This window comes from Notamacropus eugenii, chromosome 4 (genome assembly GCF_028372415.1).
Source record: "Notamacropus eugenii isolate mMacEug1 chromosome 4, mMacEug1.pri_v2, whole genome shotgun sequence".
Taxonomy (NCBI): Eukaryota; Metazoa; Chordata; class Mammalia; order Diprotodontia; family Macropodidae; genus Notamacropus; species Notamacropus eugenii.
Window position 1 is genome coordinate 135,225,594 of NC_092875.1, and position 23,144 is coordinate 135,248,737.

Consider the following 23,144-nt stretch of genomic DNA (forward strand, 5'->3'; position numbering starts at 1 on the left):
CACCTCTCTGACTGTACATACATAGTTACGAGAGAGAGAAGCACCAACATCTGGGTTTTCAAGGGAGGGTGGGAGGCTCTCTGGTGGCTAACCCATGTCTCATCTGGCCAAAAAACCACTTCCAATGAGTAAACCCCAAACAAAACCTCACCTCAGAGTATATATACACTTTTCAAAGTCACAAGGCATCACAACCCTTCAGAACCAGTGTTTCATTAGAAATTGACAGAAGATGTGAGCCTTCCTATAAAACAAATCTCCCCTAATCAAACTGACCTTAATAGGCAGACCCATTAGTGGGTAGGAAAGATCTTTAACTCTCATTAATTTAATTAACATCACAGACCTCACAAAACTTGTCAGAATTTATGACTGCTACCAGTTTCTGGGAATTCAGGGAATTGGCTAGGAGAAAAGGGCAATGATATAGTCAGAAAGAATCTAGGAGCCATGCTACAGACTGTGAAACCCTGGTCAAGAAACTGACTAAGGGCAGATATGAGCTTTTCATTAGTGTTGTTGACTTTAGGCAAGATTTTATAACAACCAGATGGATTTAGGAAGTGAACATCTGGATTAGAAGATGGTGTCTGATAAAAAGATTTGTATTTCTATACTACAGTTCAAAACATGGGGATGTTGAGCTCCTGGCAGGAGACAGAGTATTTCAATGAAGGATAGTAAAACTGTATGTCCCTGGAAACAGCACTGAATTCTTTATTAAAAGGGATAACTTTCTATGTAGAGGATAACCTCTTTACTTTGTCAAAAAAAAAGAGGTCATTCTCTGTCTCGTTTCTTACCTAACCTTAATCACTGAATGAGTGTTACCTTAGTGAAATTGATACCTGGGAAAGACCATACTTATAAAGGCCAAGGTCTCCCACTGCATCCAGGGACATCTAAAGTCATCCTGTTCTACATCTCACCACTAGGCCCAGATGGCTCTGGAGGAGAAAGTGAGGCTGGTGACTTTGCACAAACCTGTCTCACTTAAATCCAATTCACTTGCATATTGTGGCATCACCTCCCTGATGTCATGGTCCTCTTTGAGAGCAAAAGACAAAAAACAACAGCAGCTCTCTGGAAGGAGAGAGAGTGATATAATGGGAAATTTACATGATGTAAAGACAGGATTTCAACATAAAAAAACAGCAAAAACCTTAAATTACTATGGAATTATAACACCCCTGACCTAGGAAGACTTGGACAGTTCCATGGACAGGCCTGTGACAATGTCTACGTATAAGGAAACACGACTCTTGAATGACTACTAACCATTGTCTATAATGTTGTTTACCATGTATATGAGGACGCTGAGAATCATGATTAATGGAGACACTGAGGAAGGGAGGAGTCAAGTTTGGAAGGGGGTAGTGTGAGATTCAGGGCACAACTTTGAATAGCACATGGAAGAGCTCCTGAGATCCACAGACATGAGGGGAAAGCTAGTCATCCTGCCCCCATTGTAGCCCTTGATTTCCATTTCCTGCACTTGCAGAGACTTCAAGCAGTAGCTTTTTTGGGTAAAATCATTCTCTCTTGGATTGAACTAAGATTTTCCTTCCCTTCCAAGTCAAAAAGATCTCATTCTTTTGTGTGTTCTGTTGTTTAAATTAAATTGTAAGAGTTCTCCAATTTTTGTTTTATTCTTTGCAATGTTTGCTTGACACTTGTGATTGTCTTTTGCATAATAAGCCTGGAGGCAGGGAGGGAGTGGGGGGAGGGGAGAGAGGGGGGATTGAACTAGCTAAGAGAGAGAGAGAGGGAATTGAACTAGCTAAGAGTTAGCTTTTACCCTCACCTCTGAAAGGTGAAAGTGGTCCCCAAACTTAGATTATACCCTTAAACTACAAATATATGATGCAGAATAATTCTAGACCAATACCCCTCTTGAAAATAGGAAAATAAAAGAGTGATTGCCCAATCACAGCCATAGTTATTTTCTACAAGGGCAGAAATCGTCGTGTCTCTGGAGATAAAGTGGGCCAAATCCCAAATCATTTCTATTTAAATATAGACCCTGCTACAAACACTCCAACTTGGGTGCCTGTAACATGTTTAAATCCTTACATGTGAGAACTGGTTCACGAGAATAATTTCAAATTAATTCTTGTCATTTTCTTGCATGTAGGACATGGTGTCCCAGCTGCCTAGTTGATCCACTGGTGGTCTGGGTCAAGCAAATTATTGATCAGGACTGACTCCAATCTGGGATAAGCTTGTGTGGGATAAAAAGACTCTTACTCAAAATCTTAAATAAATAAAGAGGCTTCTCAATAAGAACAGAAAGAATAAGATTTATTACAATTCTCGAGAAAGGCACGTCCTTCCACCAGGTCAGGGAACCTGGTGGAGGGAGGCAACTTACATAAATTGAAGCACAATTTTTATACCCTAATGCAGAGAATCCCACCTCCCCACTATCCCACCTCTCCATTGTCTGGGAGGCAGGCTTACAATCTAAGGGCGAAATACTAGACAAATCCCGGGAAATCTTCACCTATCCCAACACAATTACCTCATCTAATATCTAACTTAACTGCTGATGTGGCTTTAGAAAAGAGGGAAGGGGGAGAAATGGGAACTGGTAGCATTGATGTGGCAACAGTACAACAAACAATGGGGAGATTTGAGTAACTTCCAAGTTTCGGCTACAGCCCGCAGTACTTTCACAAAGAAATCTGGTAGCTGGTAAGTGGGGGGGAAACCAACTGACCATCCACAAGCCCTGGATACCTGAAACTCAGATATCCAGAGGGAGAGGCCTTATGGAAGAGAAATTTTATTTAGAAAATCCAATATTCCCTATATTTTTATTATGAAAAGTCTTCACAATCTCCTCATCTCACTCAAGCTACTGATCTTCTAGTGACTATTCTGGGATCAAGCGAAGGAGAAAAGGAAGAAAAGAGAATAAACATTTATATAGCATAAACTAGATGTCAGGCATTTAACAAATATAATCTTATTTGATCCTCACAACGCTTCTGGAAAGTAGGTGCTATTATTATCTATTTTACAGTTGAGGAAATTGAGACAAACATAAAATGAGTGACAGACCCAGGGCCATACAGCTAGTAAGTGTTTGAGGACAGACTTGGACTCAGGTTTTCCTGATTCCAGATTCACTATTCTATCCACCAAACCAACTTAGCTATAGTAAGATAGAGGAAGCAATAAGATAAATGTCTTTTCTTTTAGTATTTGTTCCTTACTGGGAAGCATCTAGTTGCTGAGGGTAGAAATAATGGGAACCTTGAAAGGAAATACATTGTCCTAGAGTTCTCTCTATAGTTAGAGGGAAACCAGTCACAGTTTGTTTGGTAGCCTACATTTTCTGAGTACAAGTTTCAAAAGGTGAGAAGATAGGATCCCTTATCCTAAAATTCTAAAGGAGAAGTAAGTCTAGGATGAATAAGAAGATACAAAGAGGAACAACCTCAGTAAAGGACAAAAAAGGAGTTATATTGAAAGATCAACACAAGAAACTTAACGGAATTAAATTTTTTTAAAGACATACAGAAGAGGGGAACAAGAGGAAATATCCGAGAATGAATACAAAAGTGTGGCACGATCATATAAGAAAAGAATCAGGAGCACATTATCTCAAAATGAACTGAGAGCTACAAGATGTCCTAAGAACAATAAAAGGATTTCTGAAATGGTTAAATGAAGAAGGTAAAGGAAGTACTAGGACTGCTGTGTCAGTTGGAAAAGACAATGAAAATGGGTGACAGAAATCAGAGCTACTCAACTATTATTTGTTTCTATTTTATTTTTCTCAAAAGGAGAATAAACTTTGGATTGTAAAAGATAGAACAAAAAGGGCTGATACAAAGATGGAAGCCTATAATAAGTTATTTGAAAATAAGGAAGCTCCTGTCTTCTTGATAAGTTTAAGGTTGCAGTCCTAGATGAACTAGATCCCAAGACACTGATAGAAAATTGAGGGTGTTACTGCATAATCACTGTTAAGAATCTTTGAAACAACATGAGTAAGAGAAAGGTCATCAGAGGTGAGGAGGGTTAATAACCCAGTTTTCAGAAAACAGAAGACAATAAATCCTTTGCACTAGAGATCAGTAAGGGTAGCTTTAATTCTTAGCAAATTGTAGGATATATTATTGTAGAGAGTCAATATGGTTACACCAAAAACGAGTCATGACAAATGACATCAGCCAAAGAAGCTACTGCGATTGTTGTAAAATTTGAGAAGCATTCTTGGACTTTGGGCAAGGTGGTTCTATTGTATGCTGCCCTGCTCAAACAATATCTAAAGCATTTTTTAGCTTATCAAAGGAAAATTATATTAATACTATACTCTGAGTTACAGGTATAAACCTATAAAAAATATTTTTTTCTAATTCAAAATTGATTTAAATTCTAACATTGCTCTGCAGGGTGGGGAACCTGCAGCCTTAACGCCACATGTATCCTTCTAGGTCCTTGGATAAGGTCTTTTGACTGAGTTTAAGTTTTATAGAACAAATCCTTTTATTAAGGGAATTTGTTTTGTGAAGTTTGGATTCAGTCAAGGAGCTGCACTTGAGGACCTAGAGGGCCACAATTTCCCTGCCCCTGTCCATACTGACCCAATCCTCTCAAGCCTTTAAGCAAGTCTTTCCCTTACATTTCTGAAGTAGCATTTATAAGATTCTTTAACAAGGAAGGACAATCTTAGAACATAATAAATATTAATGGTAAGTCATACAGTCAAGTAATAAATATAAATTGTAAATCAAATCTAAAAAAGGGTAAGTGAAATGTTAATATTTTGCTACTTCAACCTAAAACAATAGTCATTTAATCTTGGAAATTCATTCCATGAACACTCCTCTTAAATCCTTACCTCCCAGAAGACTTCTTTCTCTTAGAACAATAGTTATCCTAATCCTTTCAAGGGAAAGAGGAAGGCACATTTCTCTATTCTAAATCTGGTTATTGTGTTTAATCCAATTTCTTGAGCCCTAGACTTTGTTCTTAATCATTTACTTGCTTTACTAACAGAAAGAGATTAGGCCTAAAAAGGTGGAGGGAGATGGGGAGAAGCTTAGTGAACTGTTTTGTTCCCTGATTTTTTTTTTCCGTGAATCTGGGAAGAACTTTAAAGTAAACTAGGTGGTGCAGTGGATAGAAGCTGAACTTTGAACCAAGAAAATCTAAGTTCAATATTGCTGTAAATACTTAGCAGCTGTGTGACCCTGGACAAGTCACTTCTTTGCCTCAATTTCCTTATCTTAGAAATGGAAAAAATAAAAGCATTTACTTCCTAGCCTTGTCATAAGGACAGAATGAGATAATATTTTTAAAGCAAAATGAAAGTTTTAAAGTGCTATAGAAATGGTGACTAATATTAACTTAAAAATAAAAATAAGCTTCTTAGCACTAAAACTTTTTCAGAGTTAGAATTAGCTTCCTCATAGAGTAGCGATTTTCTTTTCACTAAAGATTTCCAAACAAAGACAGGATGATTACTTGCTGTACAATGTTCTCACACACCTAGACTACTATCACCAAAATTTTGTGATAATTTTGACAAGATCTATAATCTCCCTACATACGAGATAGTAAGGAGAAGAATATTCAAAGCTAATCTCAAGGCCATAAACAATGAAACCTGGAAAAAAATAAAGGAAAGATAGCAATCAGTTTTAGGAATATTGAGTCTTGGTAGAATATCCTTATGTTGATGCCCTATAAATTGTCAAAGACACAGATCTGAAGCTCTAAAGAGGTCTGTATACATACAGGTCATAACTTAAGCCATGGCAGTAAACGATACTGACGAGAAAAGGCATAAAGAAGAGAAGCAGGGCCAAGAACAAATCCTTGGGGAGCAGATTCACATTAAGAAAACTGAGGAAACTACAACAAAGATAGAGACAGAGAAATTAAAGATGTAGAAGAAAAATAATAGAAGAACAATACAGCCTAAGGAAGACTATTTGTCTAGGGGGAAAGAGTGATTGGCAGTTTGAAAAACTTCAGAGAAATCAAAGAGGAAGAGGAATGAAAAAGTGTTCTTACTGCCTTATAAAGGTAGAAAAATTTTAACAGTCTTTGCTCTGATGCTGCTGAGTGCAATATCTTATACATTTAACCCTCATCCTCAGCATTCTCCAGGGGCATTTCTCATCTTTGCCACATTCAATAAACTTCCATGGTTCCTTATCATCTTTAGTATCAAATGGAAAATCTTGTGGCATTCAAAGTCCTTTATTACATGACTCCCTTCTGTCTATCCAGTCTTCTTACATTTTGAATGTATGTTTTGGTTCCTTGCAGTCACATCTGACTCTTCATGACCCCATTTGGGGTTTTCTTGGCAAAAATCCTAGAGCGGTTTGCCATTTCCAGATAATTTTACAGGTGAGGAAACCGAGGCAAAGGGGACAAAGTGACTTGTCCAGGGTCACATAGCTAATAAGAACCTGAGTCCAGATTTGAACTCCAAGCCTAGCCTTCTATTCTGTCCACTGTGCCACCTAACATTCATCAAGGTAACTCCTGGATTTTGTAACTTGATAAAGTTATAGGAGCATGATCCTTCATTTAGAGCTTTGTATCTTCCTGTAGTCTGGATGTGAAGGGGAAGCTTCACCATAGAAAATGCCAAAGAGGAAAAAGCCTAAACAAAGACAGCCCATTACTGTCATTATTATGGTCTCAGAATGTAAAGATCTTCTGTGAGGCTCCTAAACAGATATTTTTACGTTCATCATAATTGTTCACCGTCTGAGTAATTCAAGGCAGTTATTGTAGATAGTTATCAAGGCCTAGATCTCCTGCCCCTCTCTAGTGTCTTTAGTCTTTCAGTTTCAGTGTGATGATCCTGTCAGTGGTCTGCCTCTCCTTCAAGAAGCAATCTGTTAAGGACGTCTCTTTGAGTGCCTGGTTCCTGACTTTAGAACTCAGAAACCTTCATTCAATATTACCTTCAGGGTAGGTTAGCAGGAAACTAAGGCATGACATGGGGAAACTAAAGAACTGAATTTTTTCCACGTCTTTGGTGGAACTTACTTGAACAACTCTGGTGTGATGCACAGCAGGTCCCCTATCTAGTAATTGCAAATTTCTTCTTTCCATGCAGACTTGAACTGGTTAGAGCAGTCCCTTAAATGACTATATGAATCTCCCAGGCAAAAGTGGTATGAGTGAGCAAGTTGCCTCTTTATCAATCCCAAATTAATTTCCCTCACAAATGAAGTCCAAAGCAGTGTTTTCTGAATTTATGAGAAGATATAGGACACTAATGGAAAAGAGGGATCTGCTGGAAAAGGGAGCAAATTAAATTGAATTTTTATGGGCTTATGAACCACATTTTCTTCTTTTTGTGATCATTGAAGACAAGGCTTTTCCATTCTCAACATGATTTGTTATCATGAATGCTTGCACTGGAATTAAGGACTCTGTTGCCTTCATTTGGTAAAAGGAACATGGTTTTTTTGTACCTGGAACCAAGTTATATATTAGCTATCGTCTCTGTTTTCTCAGAACACATTTTAGGGTTAATCCAAGTCAATTTAAACTTAAAATATAAGATTTGTAGACTATGGATAAAAATTAATATTATCTATTATAGATTTTTTTTTAATGGATATCAGTGAATATCTGGAGAAGGGCTAGCCATGACTATTAAAATTAGCTGTTTGATCATTTAGCATGATGTGTGTGTGTGTGCATGTGGTACCTCTGTATTCCTGTGAAGGAATTATTCAAGTTCTTCGCATTTATTAAATGTCAAATTTCTTTTATTGTTATTTAGTCTCAGCTTTGTAGGCTCTATTATTTGGGGATTACAACTGTTCTACTTTGCTCTTTGAAATATCATATTCCAATTTTTCCTGTTATTTCATGTAACCACAGAATTAGAGTACTCTTACACTATTCTGATTGGTTCTGCTTATAATTTTAAGTGCCATTTATTTGTTTTTCTTGCTACATGCAAAATTTACTTTTTCATATTAAAACTCTGGTATCTGGTTGTGCAATATCTTGGTTATGTATACTTGGAATAGCTTCCACCATTTTGCCCCATCCGACACACACTCATTGCCAAGAGACTAACTCCAAAAGATATTATCTAAAATGCCACTTGGAGTTTGGGAACTGCTCCTGTCCAGTCACTTTTCAGTTGTGTTTGACTTTTTTGTGATCAATTGGAGTTTTCTTGACAAAAATCATTTTCTTTCCTCCTTAATTTTACAGATGAAGAAACTGAGGCAAATAGAGTTCATTGATTTAGGGTCATGCAACTACTAAGTGTCTGAGGCCAGATTTGAACTCAGGAAGATGTCTTCTTGCTTCCAAGCTCCATCTACTGCACCATCTAGTTGCCTTGGTATTTGGAAAAGCAGAGATTATTGATTGTGTTGTGCAAGTAGGGGAAGAATGTACAAGGAATAATCAGGAATGAATGGCCTATGAATTAATCCTCATTTATATATGGTTTCTTTTAGGATAACTTTGCCCTGGGTTTTTATTCTTTTGTTGGCATTGTTGAGTTTTCAGCATTTGCTGACGTATTACTTGTATTATTGTAATATTTGGGGCACTGAAATGGAGCAGGGGGTAGAGCACCAAACTTCCAGTAAGAAAGTCAGAACTTTAAAAGTGTCCTCAGACATTTACTAGCTATGTGACCCTATTACCCTATAGAACCTCCACTCCTGCCACCTTCTCAGGATTCCCATCCTGAAACCGTTTTTTTTTTTTTTTCATTAAGTTTCACTAAAGATATTCTGCTCTCATTTCTCTTGATACATCAGTGGCCTTGGGTTTACCAAGTCTTTGTCAGGAAAAGACACATTATGACAGGATTTTACAATTTGTGCTACTTTTAAGCCTAGTAATATACTGTATAGGAATAGATTAGGCTAATTCACAAAGGCTCCTACTCATCAGTCTGACAAGAGAAATTTTGTTTTTATTTTATTTTTACTATAGCAATTTTCAAAGAAAATTAATTTTGTGTACTAATAGCAATGAAATTACAGATTTTTCAAGTATTAACATATTGTTGGAAGTGATTGTTATTGTGGTTTCATGGTCTCAAGTATGCTAAGTTGAAAGAATTTTAAAAATTCTTAGGAAAATATAAATTACCATACTATATAATATTATGAGTATTCCTGCTAGAAAGGACAAATATCAAGAAGAATATGGAGAATGTACCATTTCTTCAAATATATGAGATAGTATGAAAATAAGAATAAGAAACAGAGACATGAAGCTGAGAAAGATGGAACAAATAGAAGAAAGCTAGGGAAAAGGCCTGTAACATCAGAACATCAGGCTTAGTGGGGAATAAGACAATTCAGAGCAGGTATGGGAAAGAGATTTGATGTACTTACCAAAGCATAACTATAATGTCAGGGCTGGTAGCAGCAATCAAAGTAGGTCATGTCTAGTGGAGCAAGTGGATGAAGAAAGTTTGGCACATGGGTAGAAAATAATTTTGGGGCAATCTGGCAATAATTGGTTAACAGATGCCTACTAGACTCAAAAGAAGTTAGTGGTAGGTCATAAGGAATCTGGCAAAAAGAAGTAGGGCTCTGCTTCTTGGTAGGGCACTAGAAATTGAGAGTCAGAAAAAGCTGCATATCTCAACTCTGAAGGAAACTAAGGATTCCACAAATCAGAGATCGGGTCAGGGGAGAGTAAATACAGCATTCAAGGCTTGGTCAATCTGTGTGCAAGAGAAGAGATGGAAAATTGTATCTAAAAAACAACTAGCAAGTCAGTTCTGATCCTACCTTCATGTTCATTAAATTACTTTCAGTAAGAATATAATCCAAGTAGTCTTCATGATTTGAATTCAGTAAGGGTATCAACGTGCTATCTTTCTATTTCCCTACTATCTTGAATATTTTTTTCTTTTTTTAAATAAGGTGGAAATGCTTAGAAAGCTGAGTTTGTTTACTGAACCCCACTGGTGAATAAATAATCCTCATATTCAGAAACCCTCACAAGCGATAGTAAAGCAACAAAAGCAGTTTTTGTACACCATTTGGCCAATGTCTTTAAGTGCTTGAATGCTTGGAGTGAGATAGAAGAACTGATGGGGTATTAGAGAGATGGGAAAATTGCTGATTCCAGAATCCTGGATGACAAAAGAGGAAAACAGTCTCTTGTAGATATCTAGATGGTGATAACTATGTTATTTTCAGGTCTATATTTTTATTAGAAAAATATAATTAACATAAATAAGATGACATTCTGCATTTGATCATGTTAGGATTTATTGCCATGGTCCAAAGGCCTTGGCAAAGTTTACGACTGAAATTAATGAATGAAAAATCATTTATTAAGTACTTAATATGTGCTAAACACTATAGGAAGCAATGGAGATACAAATGGGAAACAATGAGAAAGTTCCTTCTCTCAAAGAGTTCATACATATTGGAGGACCAATGCAGAAATAAAGCTCAGTTGCAGGGCAGATGGAAAGGCTCAGATTTCCTAAGGATATTTTGATGGGGTAGAAGGCAAATTCTGAAGTTCCTCAGATTACATAAGTAGATCTTATGAAAGTGTCAGTGGATGGCAGGAAAGAGGTTGAAAGACCTTGAATTCCATTTAAAGCCACCAATTGAGGTAAAAGTTAAGGTCTGCTAGTCTTCCATCTCATAGAGAAGAAGGGAATGGACAGATAAGGGATGGATCCATAGAGGGAGTGTAGGTTAAGTAATAGAAGGGCAAGGTAGCAGGGTAGAAATAAAGTAGAGGACTCAGGAGGGATAGAAAATAAGAGATATGCACAAACATAGAAACAAAAACCAGGAGTAGGATTTATTAGGAAAAATATATGTCTATATATGTATATGTATGTATGTATGTGTGTGCATCTATATGTATATATAAATATATCCTTAATTTTAGCCTAGGGAAAAGGAAGGGAGAAAAGAGAACAAAGTAAAAAGTGCACAACAGAGAAGAAAACAATACTTAAAATGAAAGAAAAAAAAGATGGATAGCTCTCAACGTAGTGCATAGTACTTATAATATAGGTTCTCTTGAGTTGGAAATTTATTCTTACATATTTTGAATCCTCTCATGTTCTGCTGTGCACATGACATGCTTTTTTTTCTTATTTTCTATTTAAGTTTATAATGTGCTTCATTTTCTTTTCTTTATTGAGTATTTAAGTTTTAGTATTTAAGTCTAAAAAAAAAAAGAAAGAAAATGAAAAGTCTTTTTCCAGGAAGTTTTCTAGTAATTAGGAAAAGGAGGGATTCAGCTAAGCATCTTGTAGAAGTTGGTTCCTTAGTTGTATCTTGATGAATGCTAGGCACCTCTGTGTTGTGGATGCCTAAGGGAATGCTTTACAGTTATGAGGAATAGAGAGCTTATTCAAGGTACCACTGTGCCTTTAGGGGATGGAATTTCAAGTATGACAAAATAGCAGTTAGGCCAACTTGGCTGAAATAGAGTGTGAAGGCACCTAAAATGAAATACAGTTGGAAAGGTAGACCATGAATAGTTCTAAAAGCCAAGTGGACAACCATTTATTAGAGTAAAAAGGTTATTATCAGTGATTCAGTGGGCTGGATGACTTTTGAAGTACCCAAGGCAAAAGTTCTTCCAAGGACTGGAGAGGTAATTGAGTACAATTTTTACTATTTACCTTTCCTTGATACCCATTTACTTCACTTGTGAGATACCACTTTCTTCACCTAAAAATGCCTACAGAATTTGTTTTCTCTTTCTTAATTATCCCAGGGCACTTTTGAGAAATATTACAATGTGCAATATAGTAGAGAGAGCACTGATCTGAGTTAGGAAGACATGATTTCAAATCCAACCTTACACACTTACTAACTGTGTAACCTTGGTTGAGTCACTTAACCTAAGTTTTCCTCAAGTATGAAAAGGGCATAATAATATCTACCTCTAAGAGCTATTGTGAGGATGAGCTGAGATAGTTCTTAAAATTGTTACCTGCACATAGTAAATGACTATTCCCTTCTCTTCTCTCTATAGGTGTGAAGTATATTAAGAGTTTATTAAAATGTAATATTTAAATTTAACTAGTTATTTTATTTTATGTGTAGTAAAATTTTTATTCTACCTAATCTTGAAATAGAGTTCATGATCATTTTATATGAGTTACATGCCTGTATATATCACATTATAAATGAATGTCTATGATATTTAAATAGCATGTTTTTATACTCCTCTCATAAAAGAAATCAAATAAAAACAAACCTCTGCAGAAGCTCATTATTATTACAAAGCTTATCTTCTAATTTTACACTAGGTATATTTTTAGTATAAGGCATAGAATTTTATAATTCTTTCTTCAAGGATTTTGTGATGCCCTGAGGCTATGGTATTGAGTAATTACTGCACCACAAAAGTTTTTCACTCAATTCAACAATAAAAGTCTGAACAAATAGTCCATAATGCAATTTACAGTCCTAGTAATTAAACTAATAAAATCCACAAAAATTCATCTTGAATTTCAAGCAATTCTAAAATACGGTGCTTTGTTTATTTTTAGGGTACTTTATAGCTCCTTTGGGTAATTTTTAGTAATTATTTAGTCATTAACTTTTTGTGAGAGCTTCTCTAATTGCTGTATTATATACGCTCTTATCAATTTGCTTTATAGCTGTGCAGTGTGGTAACCCAGGGACTACTGCCAATGGGAAAGTGTTCCGTATAGATGGCACAACATTCTCCAGTTCAGTCATTTATTCCTGCGTGGAGGGATACATACTTTCTGGATCATCAGTGAGGCAGTGTACAGCCAATGGAACATGGTCTGGATCCTTGCCCAATTGTACAAGTAAGTTAAATTTTTACTAACTTGTTTTCTTATGTATTCCCAATAAAGTAGAAAAAAAATGTTTTCATCATTTCCTGTCACACAATAGTGTGTGAAGTATAAATAAATAAATGTATAAATAAATAAAGAGAAGTATATTCATGATGGTAAAGGCTTTGAAATATGGGAAGGATCATGGCATTAGTGTTTAAATGAATTGTTCCTCATGAAAATGTTTATATTATCACTATAAGTTCAGAGAACTGAATCATTTCTTGAAATTATTACAATTCAATTCAATTTAATTCATCATTTGTTGGGCAGCTCCTACGTGCAAGACACTATGTTAGGTGCTATGTATACATCAGTTTGAATAAGGCCTGGTCCCCAACTTCAATGAGCTTATAGTCTTAGAGAATACAAATACACCAAATGAAACAGCTATATGATACTCTATATGCGGTAAGTTTTTAGTAAAGGCTTTGTTCATTCATATTGTGGCAGAGAATAAGTTACATGCCATGAAAATGTTACCACAACAGGACTAAGTTAATGAAGACTTGGGAAAGTAAAATAGCATCGATAAGCATTTAGTAAGCACCTACTAGGTGTCAAGCACTGTACTAAGTATATTGTACTAAGTCAAAAAATATTCCTCCCTCTCTAGTAGCTCACAGTCTAATTGACAAGATAGCTCTAAGTCTATATTCCTATGTCTTAGGAAATAACTTTTTAAAGCCAGCATTCTTCTGATGTTGTGAATTGAGGAACACAAGATTTTCTCATTTGATCCTCACCTACGGGGGGGAGGGGAGTAGGTGCTATTATTTTCCCCACTTTTCAGAGGAGGAAACTGAGGCAAGCAGAAATTAAGATTTGCCCAGGTCAAACAGGATTTGAACTTAGGTCATCCTGATCCAGGCTTGGTATAACTATGCCACTTACCAGCCCACAATTATATAGTACATAGCAGTTTATGGCATTGTGACATTACAGAATTATTAAGTGATTGAGTCAGGACACAAGCTCAGTTCTTCTGACTCACAATCCTGTACTCTGTAAACGATGCCCTCCTTCTCTTCCGAGAACCAAGTAGAGTTATTCTTAGAGGACTTTGGAAGTTCTAGTCGCAGATACTTCTATTCATAAAAACAAGGCATTAGTGTACCATCTAAAGGATGTGAAGTATTATTTCACTGAAAATAAATTGGTAGTCTTTTAGAGCTTGAAAGGATGCTAGAGATCATCTTCAATCTAAGATAAGGAAATCAATAGTCCCAATAGTTAGATATTTTATGCTTTACTTTGTTAACTCCTTGAGAGCAGGGCTGGCACCTTATCTATCTGAGTATACTCAGGATCTTGTGAATACCTTGCAATTTGGTTCACTTCAAATCATTTTAGCAAAGAGTTGTTAGCCAGCTACTGTATGCCAGGATGTAGTAATACAAAGACAGAATAAAATTAACAAAACAAACACAATAAATACTGAGAAATCGTGAATGAATGGATGAATGGATAGATTCCTGCTCATATCCTCAAGAAGCTTATGTTGCTCCAAATAAATACAAAAATTATTTCAGGACAGATAGATCACTAACAACTAAGACAATTCAGAGGAGATGTTCCATAATTAGCACCAAGCTCACAACTCTACATGTTGTATATTACAAAAAATGAAAACTTTCCTTTATCTCCAAGTCTACTAAGGTTATGCAAAAAGGAAATTGATGTAATCTAACATGATTGAACCAATGCTGACCCTCAGTCATTACTATTTTTCCTTTGATATGCTCACAAGCCAACTAAATGGCATGAATGAAGATCTTAGAATGAGGACATTTTTGCTAAAATCTAGCCTCCAACACTCTAACTGTGGGACTCTAGACAAATCACTTAGGAATTGTGTCTACAATTTCTTCATCTATAAAATGGGAATGATATGCCCTTACCTACCATAGTTGTTGCAATACAATGAGATAATACTTATAAAACACTTTGAAAAACTTAAAGTTATATATAAACACTAATTATTGCTAGTGCAGTTGTGGTTATTTTAAATTTTAAAATATATACTCTAGAATTTTACCTAGAAATGAAGTCACATTTACTCATATTTGGAAAAATTCACATGGCTGAAAAGCAGTGTTCTTCTATGCCAAAAGGTAGAAAATATAACTTTGAATTTGTTGCTGTTTTTAAAATAGAGATAACTTTGAAAACTGAAAAAATTACATTTTAAATTGTGCAATACTTTGAATATATTCATTTTCTTTCATGTTAGGAGATAGAAATCTTGATAATTTGATGAGACATACTGGTAACCTGAATGAATTAATATCTTCCCTAAACTCCAGTTTTCTAATACATGGTTATTTTGGCACAGTTAAATGTCTTGTGTGTTACTATACTAAAAACAAGATTTTTTACATATTTCCCCAATATTTGGTCACTGTTATTTCAGTCTGTCTCTTCAAGAATAGCGTTAATTTCTAAATTTCCAAGATCAAGCAAAGATAACATGCAATTTTATTTTGATGAAATCTGTAGTCTCTTATGATCTTTTAACTTATTTTTTAAAAATATACTTATATTATGTACAACATTATTTGACATCTCCAGAAAGTAACATGAAATTTAAGAATTTGGTCTGAAAATACATGAGAAGATACTCATGTCATTTTACTTACAATTCTACCTAGGAAAAAAAGAAGCATTATTTGGAATTCTTAGACTTGTATTAATAATTTTTTTTTAAATGCTCCTATTTCTAAATAATGGAACCAACGTATTATTGATTTTACCAATTAACAGTCTAAAGAGGGAACACTGGATTACAGTTTGGCACCAAGTGAATCAGAATTTTAAAAGGAAAAACGAAAGTATCAGGTGTATTGACTAGATTTTCTGTTTTAAATGTCTAAGAGCTTTTTATTAATTATTTCTTTCAGATTATACTGTAATAAGCATGCTTGATTTTCTGAATCTTGTAGGTAGACTCTCAGAAATAAAGCTACTCGCTGACCAAAATTAAATGTGTTTATCAATTAAAGAAACTTCTAGTAGATGGACATTTTCTTCAAGTATGCAGTCATAGCAAAGGATCAACAATCACACTTCGGAATAGAGAAAATGCTAGAATTATTTATTTTCTGAATTATTTTTCATTCTTTTTATTTAAGTGTATTTATCCATGATATACTAAGTCCCAAGTATAAATTACCAAGGCTTCCATGTCAACCTATAACTGCTAGTGACTAACCACACTCCAGAGTCATTTTCTGAAATGACGATTCCATCAAAGATACTACTTTATGAAACAGCATTTCATAAGAATAAACATGAACTAAACATATACATCTTGTATTCCAAGTGTACTTGTAATGTTTGAATTTGATAGGAAGTCAGGGTTGTAGAAGAGTGAGACTGATAAAAACCATCACATTTCTTTCATGTATGTTTCATATTTTTTTAGTTGTTATTACAGGATCATGGTGGGTAGCAGAATGGTGTAATAGTGTAATAGAAGGAGTTCTTCCTTTGAAATCAGAAGACTGGTTTCAAATCCTAGTTCTTTCACTTGTTATATGGGCTTTGGCAAGTCACTAACCTCTCTTAGATCTTGTTTCTCTGTATGTAAAATCAATGGATCACATTAATTGAGGGGCAGCTCGGTAGTGTAGTAGATAGAGCCTATAGTCAGGAAGATCCAGGCTTGAAGTCAGAAAGATCTGAGGAAAAATCTGGCTTCAGATATTCACTAGCTATAGTCCCTGGGCAAGTCACTTAACTCCTATTTGCCTCAGTTCCTCATCTGTAAAATATAAACATGAACACATACATATATACATGTGTATGTATGTAAATGTGTATATGTCTACATATGTATTGTATATATACATATTCTATCATAAGATACAATAAGCCATTTTATTATTTTTGATAAATGAATACAGCAGCTAATCAGTGCAATACTGAGGCACCTAGGTATTTGGAGACATGATCATTACTAAATAAAACTTATGGTAGTGATGAAGAAAAGTCATAGAAAAAGAGACAGAGAAAAAAAGATTGATTTCAGGCACTAGCTGTTTATAAGATGAATTTACTATTGAAGTAAGAGCTGAAATCAGTAATACTTGGTTTAGTTCTTTGGGGGAAAAAAACTCTACTGAAGATGCAAAACTCAGTAAAGAAACAAAAAATCCCAGGATGAGGCAAACCATTCTAAATCATAGATTTAGGCAATGTCTACATGGGGTAACTAAATTTAATTGGGATGAAAAGTTCTAATTCAAACTTGTCAAGTTGCTCCATCTGTATAAGGCCATTACAATGCAAATTGGGACTTTGAACAGCCCACAAATGACACCAACCACAGTTTGTATAAATTGCTCAAGTTTATCTATGTTAGTAAAAGGATATAGTGTTCATATAATAGAACTTGAAATGTGTAAAAGAAATCTGAGGTAGTGACCTGCCATCTTGAATCTCAGAGACAGCACTCTCCCTATTCCAACAATATCGTCATATCGAGGGCCCCTTTGGGACAGAGTGCTAAAGTCACAGAATTTTTTTAAGCTAGAAGGAAGCTTGGAAATCAGTATTCCAGTGAAAGTGAAATCAGCAAATTGAAAAATGGTCTTAAGATCAAATACTGAGAATTGGAATGGATCTTAACAATCCTTTTACCTCACTGCACAAATAAGAAAACTAAGATTAAAAAGATTGTGGTGCATATAATCAATTTTTTATTTTATAGATGATAAAATTCTTTTCATTTATTTATTTTAATGTTTATTATTTATTTATTTTTAGTTTTCAACATTCATTTTCACAAAATTTTGAGTTCTAAATTTTCTCCCCATCTCTCCCCTCCCTGCACCCCATAATGCCTTGCATTCTGATTTCCCCTTCCCTCTTTATGTCCTCCCTTTTATCACATCCCTCCCTTTCCTTATCCTCTTCTTCTCTCTTTTCTTGTAGGGCTAGATAGATTTCTATACCCCTTTACCTGTATTTCCTATTCCCCAGTTGTATGCAAAAACAGTTCTCAACATGCATGCCTACTACTTTGACTTTCCTCTTCTCTCCCTTCCTCCCTCCCCAACTATCACCCCTGAGAAGACAAGCAATTCAATATAGGCTGTATATGTGTAGTTTTGCAAAAGACTTCCATAACAGTAATGTTGTGTAAGACTAATTATATTTCCCTCCATCCTATCCTGCCCCTCATTTATTTTGTTCTCTCTTTTGACCTTGTCCCTCCCCAGAAGTGTTTACTTCAGATTACTCTCTTCTCCCATTTGCCTTCCCTTCTATCATGCCCCTCACCCCACTTGTCCCCTTCTTCCCTACCCTTCTGTAGTGCAAGATATACTTTCATACCAAACTGAATGAGCATGTCATTCCCTCCTTAAGCCAAATGTGAAGAAAGTAAGCTTCCTTTTTACCTCTTCTCTACTCTTTTCTTCTCCACTGAAAAAGCTTTTTCTTACCTCCTTTATGAATGACAATTTGCCCCATTCCATTTCTCCTGTTCTCCTTCGACTATATTCATCTCTCACTCCTCAATTGTATTTGATTTTTTTAGGTATGATCCCTTCATGTTCAACTCACCCTGTGCCCCTGTGCTTTCTGTCTATATGTATGTGTGTTTGTGTGTGTTTGTGTGTGTGTGTGCAATCCCTCCAACTATCCAAATACTGAGAAAAGTCTCAAGAATTACAAATATTATTTTTCCATGTAGGAATGTAAACAGTTCAATTTTAGAAAGTTCTTTATGATTTCTCTTTCCTGTTCACCTTTTTATGCTTCTCACGATTCTTGTGATTCAAAGTCAAATTTTCTGTTCAGTTCTGGTCTCTTCATCAAGAATTCTTGAAAGTCCTCTATTTCATTGAATGACCATTTTTCCCCTGAAGTATTGTACTCAGTTTTGCTGAGTCGGTGATTCTTGGTTTTAATCCCAGTTTGTTTGACTTCTGGAACATCATATTCCAAGCCCTTTGATCCCTTGATGTAGAAGCTGCTAGATCTTATGTTATCCTGATTCTGTTTCCACAATACTCGAATTGTTTCTCTCTAGCTGCTTGCAATATTTTCTCCTTGACCTGATAACTTTGGAATTTGGCTGCAATATTCCTAGGAGTTTCTCTTTTCAAATCTCTTTCAAGAGGTGACCTGTGGATTCTCTCAATATTTATTTTGCCCTCAGGCATTCTAGGCAGAGTGCTTCAAAACTGGCAGCTACTATTGTAGTGCCTGTTGTTGGAAGTCCAAACTGCACTCCCCTGTCCTGGGTAAAGGAGCCCTCCCACTGACCTTTGAAGCTGTCTGTGGCATTTGTGGGTTGATCAATCTGCAAACTGCTGCTGTTCGTTCCTTGAAGCCTGTTTTAGGTCCTGTCCCTGCTATGCTCCATGCTGCTCTGCATGTCACATGCTGCACACTGAATGCTGGACTCTGATAAAATTCTTAAGGACAAGGAACATGGTTTATATAAAAAATTTTGTTCCTTATAATCTATTGCAGTGTCTATATACTGAAAATCTAATAAATGTTGAATTCAATGCATCAGAATGGAATGGAATGGAATTCCTTCATAGTCAAACTAAAAGTTTAAGTCTTTGCCATTCAGATCAATTAAACAATCATTTATTAAACTCTTGCTGTGTCCCAGGCACAGTCACTGTGCTTGTCACTGGGAATAATAATACAAAAGTGAGTCAGTCCCATCATTCAAAGAACTTAGGGGATCCAACATATCTATAGATAAATATAACATATGTACAAATAAACACAAAAGAGAAGACTGCCTGGATCATTAGAAGGGTTAGAAGATAAGGGAGGGAATTAGTAGTTCATGGCAATCTTTCTGAACTCCTGTTGCTGAAACCCAGAGACGGCATTTCTGTGAATCTGGAAACATCCATAACTCTGTATCTTTCCCCTTGTCTGACTCTTCCTGTCTGCAGTAAAGTCCTTATAAGTTTAAAAATGGGGGTGGGAAGGAGGAGTAAGGGGGAAGAGAGGCAATTAGGTGGCACAGTGGTTATTGAATGCCTCTACCAAAGCTCTATTCTGTGGTCACCAGTGCCTGCTCTCCCATATCAATCATGTCAGTCCTATGCTTCACCCACCTAATTCTTACTTCCCATTCCACTTTGTTCTGTGGAATCCCATTCTATGTTTTGTTGGTTGTCTTTTCCTTTTTTCCCCCCACTTACTGCCTGTCACATTAGAACTATTTTTCTTCCTGTAACAAGAACATTTTGACCCTGCTTTCCAGGTTGAGGGATTCTTCCAGAGCTTTACTCTTAGGGGAGCATGAATGGAATCAGTGTTCTATAGCCTGAGATTGACCATGAAGACACTACAGGATTCCTGAAGGTGGGGACCCATCGTAAACCCAGGTGCCAGCCATAGAAAGGGAAAACTCTCTGAGAACAGACCTATGTGCTAGCTACCCAGTTTTTTTCTCTCCTAGAGAATCCAGGAGGCCCACGAGGCTTAGGGAAGTAAAGACAGTTGGGAATTCCTGACTCCCTTAATAGGTGCCAGCAGCCCTTTGCAAAATGTTCCCTGAAGTTGTTACAGTGCTCCTCAGAGAAGATGACCACTTTTGTCAGAATGAGCCCAAGCCCATGGATCTTGAGGGTAGAGCCAAGGATGAATGGAAATGCCTATTGAGCAATCCCGCTAAGCATCTCATGTTTTAAAGTTTAAACATCAAACTGGTGAGAGAGTATGAGTCATATGTTTCATATCTTGTCTGTGAATATAGGAATTTTAATTATTTATGTTTAAATCATTTCTTTTGAGTAATGGAAATAAATAGCTATCCTATACCTGATCTGTATTGTACATTAAGAACATTTCTACTCCCTTTTAGGGATATTTTGTACATAAGCCAAACCCTTAGCTTTAAATAATTTCCCAAGACTCTAGGGTTAGAAGTTTGAAGAATCAGAGAGTGTGAGAAAAGAACCTGCCCTCCCTTTTTAGAGGCCTGACTCTACAGTAACAGAACCCTGTCAAAGTCCTATATTGGGAGAGAACAGACCCAGCCTCATTAGGTTAGCACACTCTTTTGTAGTAGGGATAGGAATAGAGACTCTTTGTAATTTCATCATCATAGGAAACTCCCAGTTGAGGAAACTCCTTCTACTAATTTAAATCAGTACTTTGTGTGACATTTATTATCTCTCAGAGACTTGCTTAGAACACTAGCATTAAAGTGATTTGCCCAGGGTCATACAGCCAGTGTGTGTCAGAGGCAAGTCACAATGCATCATGCAAGCATTTGTGTGTACATGCATACATGTATTAGCCTTATGAATTGTGGGAATCCTTATCCCAACTTCCACTCCAACTCATGAGTTGGCTCTCTCAGAGTAAAGCTAGTCATCCATAGATTCTGCTTGTAGTTTTAGGGATACTGCTGATAAACACTAGGGCTTCTAATGCTATTGATTCATTCTCACCTTCCTGTGCCTTTACTTCAACACCAGTCATCAGTAATTAGTGTCCCTGTATCATTTAACTAATAATTGATCTCAGCTTTTACTAAAGAGATATTTTACTGAGAAAATATGACGAGTACAAAGAGACAAATACATCTTGCCCCTAACCAGAGACATACTTGGCCCTATACTAAATCATTCCTTTAGGAGACAGGACTCAAACTTCCAAGTCTTGTTTTCAAATGTGTCATAGCTGATGGACAGTGATAACCCCTTGGTTTAACAGAGCATAATATCTTAGAGGCAATATACTACTGGACTAGGTCAAGTAGGCTGCTTCTAAGGGTCTTTTTTGGTGGACCAGTCTTAGCTGCCAGCAAATTCTAGCATGATCTCCAAAAATTTTTGGACCTTTATCATCTCTCTTAACCTTTCAGAGCTCACAAAGTTGCAACTTAATCAAGTTCATTTCCAAGTCTGTTTCACCTAAGAGCATGAAGAAATAAAATGAACAGTCAGAAAAAACAACAGGGCCATATGTTCATCACTTCATGTAGACTGGGAAGGAGAGTAGACCTCTGGGGCTACCATTCTCAGCAACAGTAGGACCATATACTTTGTGTGTGTATGCATATACTATTTATACAATACTAAATATTAGATAGTACTGTATAATAGCATGTAGTATACATTAATATGTAAATATATAGTAGTATATATTTATAAATATATAGCATAATTTATATATAAACATATAGTATATGCTAATATTTAATAGTATATATTAATATGCAATAGTACCATTTAGTATTTCATATATAGCATTCATATGGATATATACATATCTTTATTGATGGTGTTTGTCTTTATGTCTCATTTTAACCCTTTCCCGCACCCCAATTTCATTACTCCTTTCTAACAAAAACATTTGATCCAGTGACCACATCTGACAATGTATATACTCTTCTTCCCTCTTTTACTTTGCCACTAGGATTGCCTGTTCTCTGGCACTTTCCTCAAGGAATTTTAATTCATTTTCCTTTGTTATAAAGTAATTGAAATGATTCTTCTGATGTTTATTCATTTTCCTCTTTAATGCATTTGAGCAGAGTGCTGATTTTTCTCCAATGTCCTTGACAACATATATTTTTTTTTTATTACCAGTCCTTTCCATTTTAAAGATCTAGTTCTGTTGTACCCTTCTAAATGCTTCTGGTGCAGATTTTTTGTTCTCACAGACAGACCACCTGAGCTTGGCCAGGTCTATTTCCCTGAAAATGTAATATTGACTAACTGAGGTGTTGCTTCCATAGGACTCTGACTGGTCACTTTAATAAGGTCTATTATAAACCTTGAATACTCATCATTCTTATAAGCTCTACAGCCCTTACTGTAACACTGACCTTCAGACCCAAGGTGCCCCAAAGTACTGGGCAAAGGTTTGCAAGATGCTGCTTACAGTGGTGTTTATCCTTGAATATTTCTTCTCCACCTTTTCTCTCTCTCTCCTCTGTTGTGTTATTTGAAGGGCCATCCAAAGCGAAGGTCTAGGTTGTGACAGAGTAAAACGTGGGAATACCCAGAGCTCTGGTGTCTCCACCTGTCTTGGGAACAGGGATATCAATAAACTATCAAGCATTTAATGTCTAAGTCATTCCTTATAATTGTTACAACCTCAGGGTTATAAGCCCTTGTAGGTCATCTTATGGTATGTGATGGGAAAGCCTGGAACAAAGCACTGATGATAGAGTCTTCAGCATTTTTTTCCTTTAAGAATTAACTTATATTAGTTTCATTCATTTTTCTTCTTACTCGTTGTCATTGTTGCCTTTTCTTTGTTTACATTATTTGGTGTAGTTGAAGAACATGTCTTCCTAGGTTTCTGTTCCCTTCACCATCTTCCTAGG

General features: G+C 36.0%; 1 protein-coding gene across 3 annotated transcripts in view; it reads left to right on the top strand.

Moving 5' to 3' along the window:
• Window positions 1-23,144, top strand: part of CSMD3 (CUB and Sushi multiple domains 3) — a 1,632,969-nt gene that overhangs the window by 1,562,776 nt on the left and 47,049 nt on the right. For all 3 annotated transcript variants that reach the window (XM_072603249.1, XM_072603250.1, XM_072603251.1), the window contains one exon: window positions 12,617-12,793. In XM_072603249.1, coding sequence (XP_072459350.1) covers window positions 12,617-12,793 — 177 coding nt within the window. The remainder of the gene's footprint in view (window positions 1-12,616; window positions 12,794-23,144) is intronic.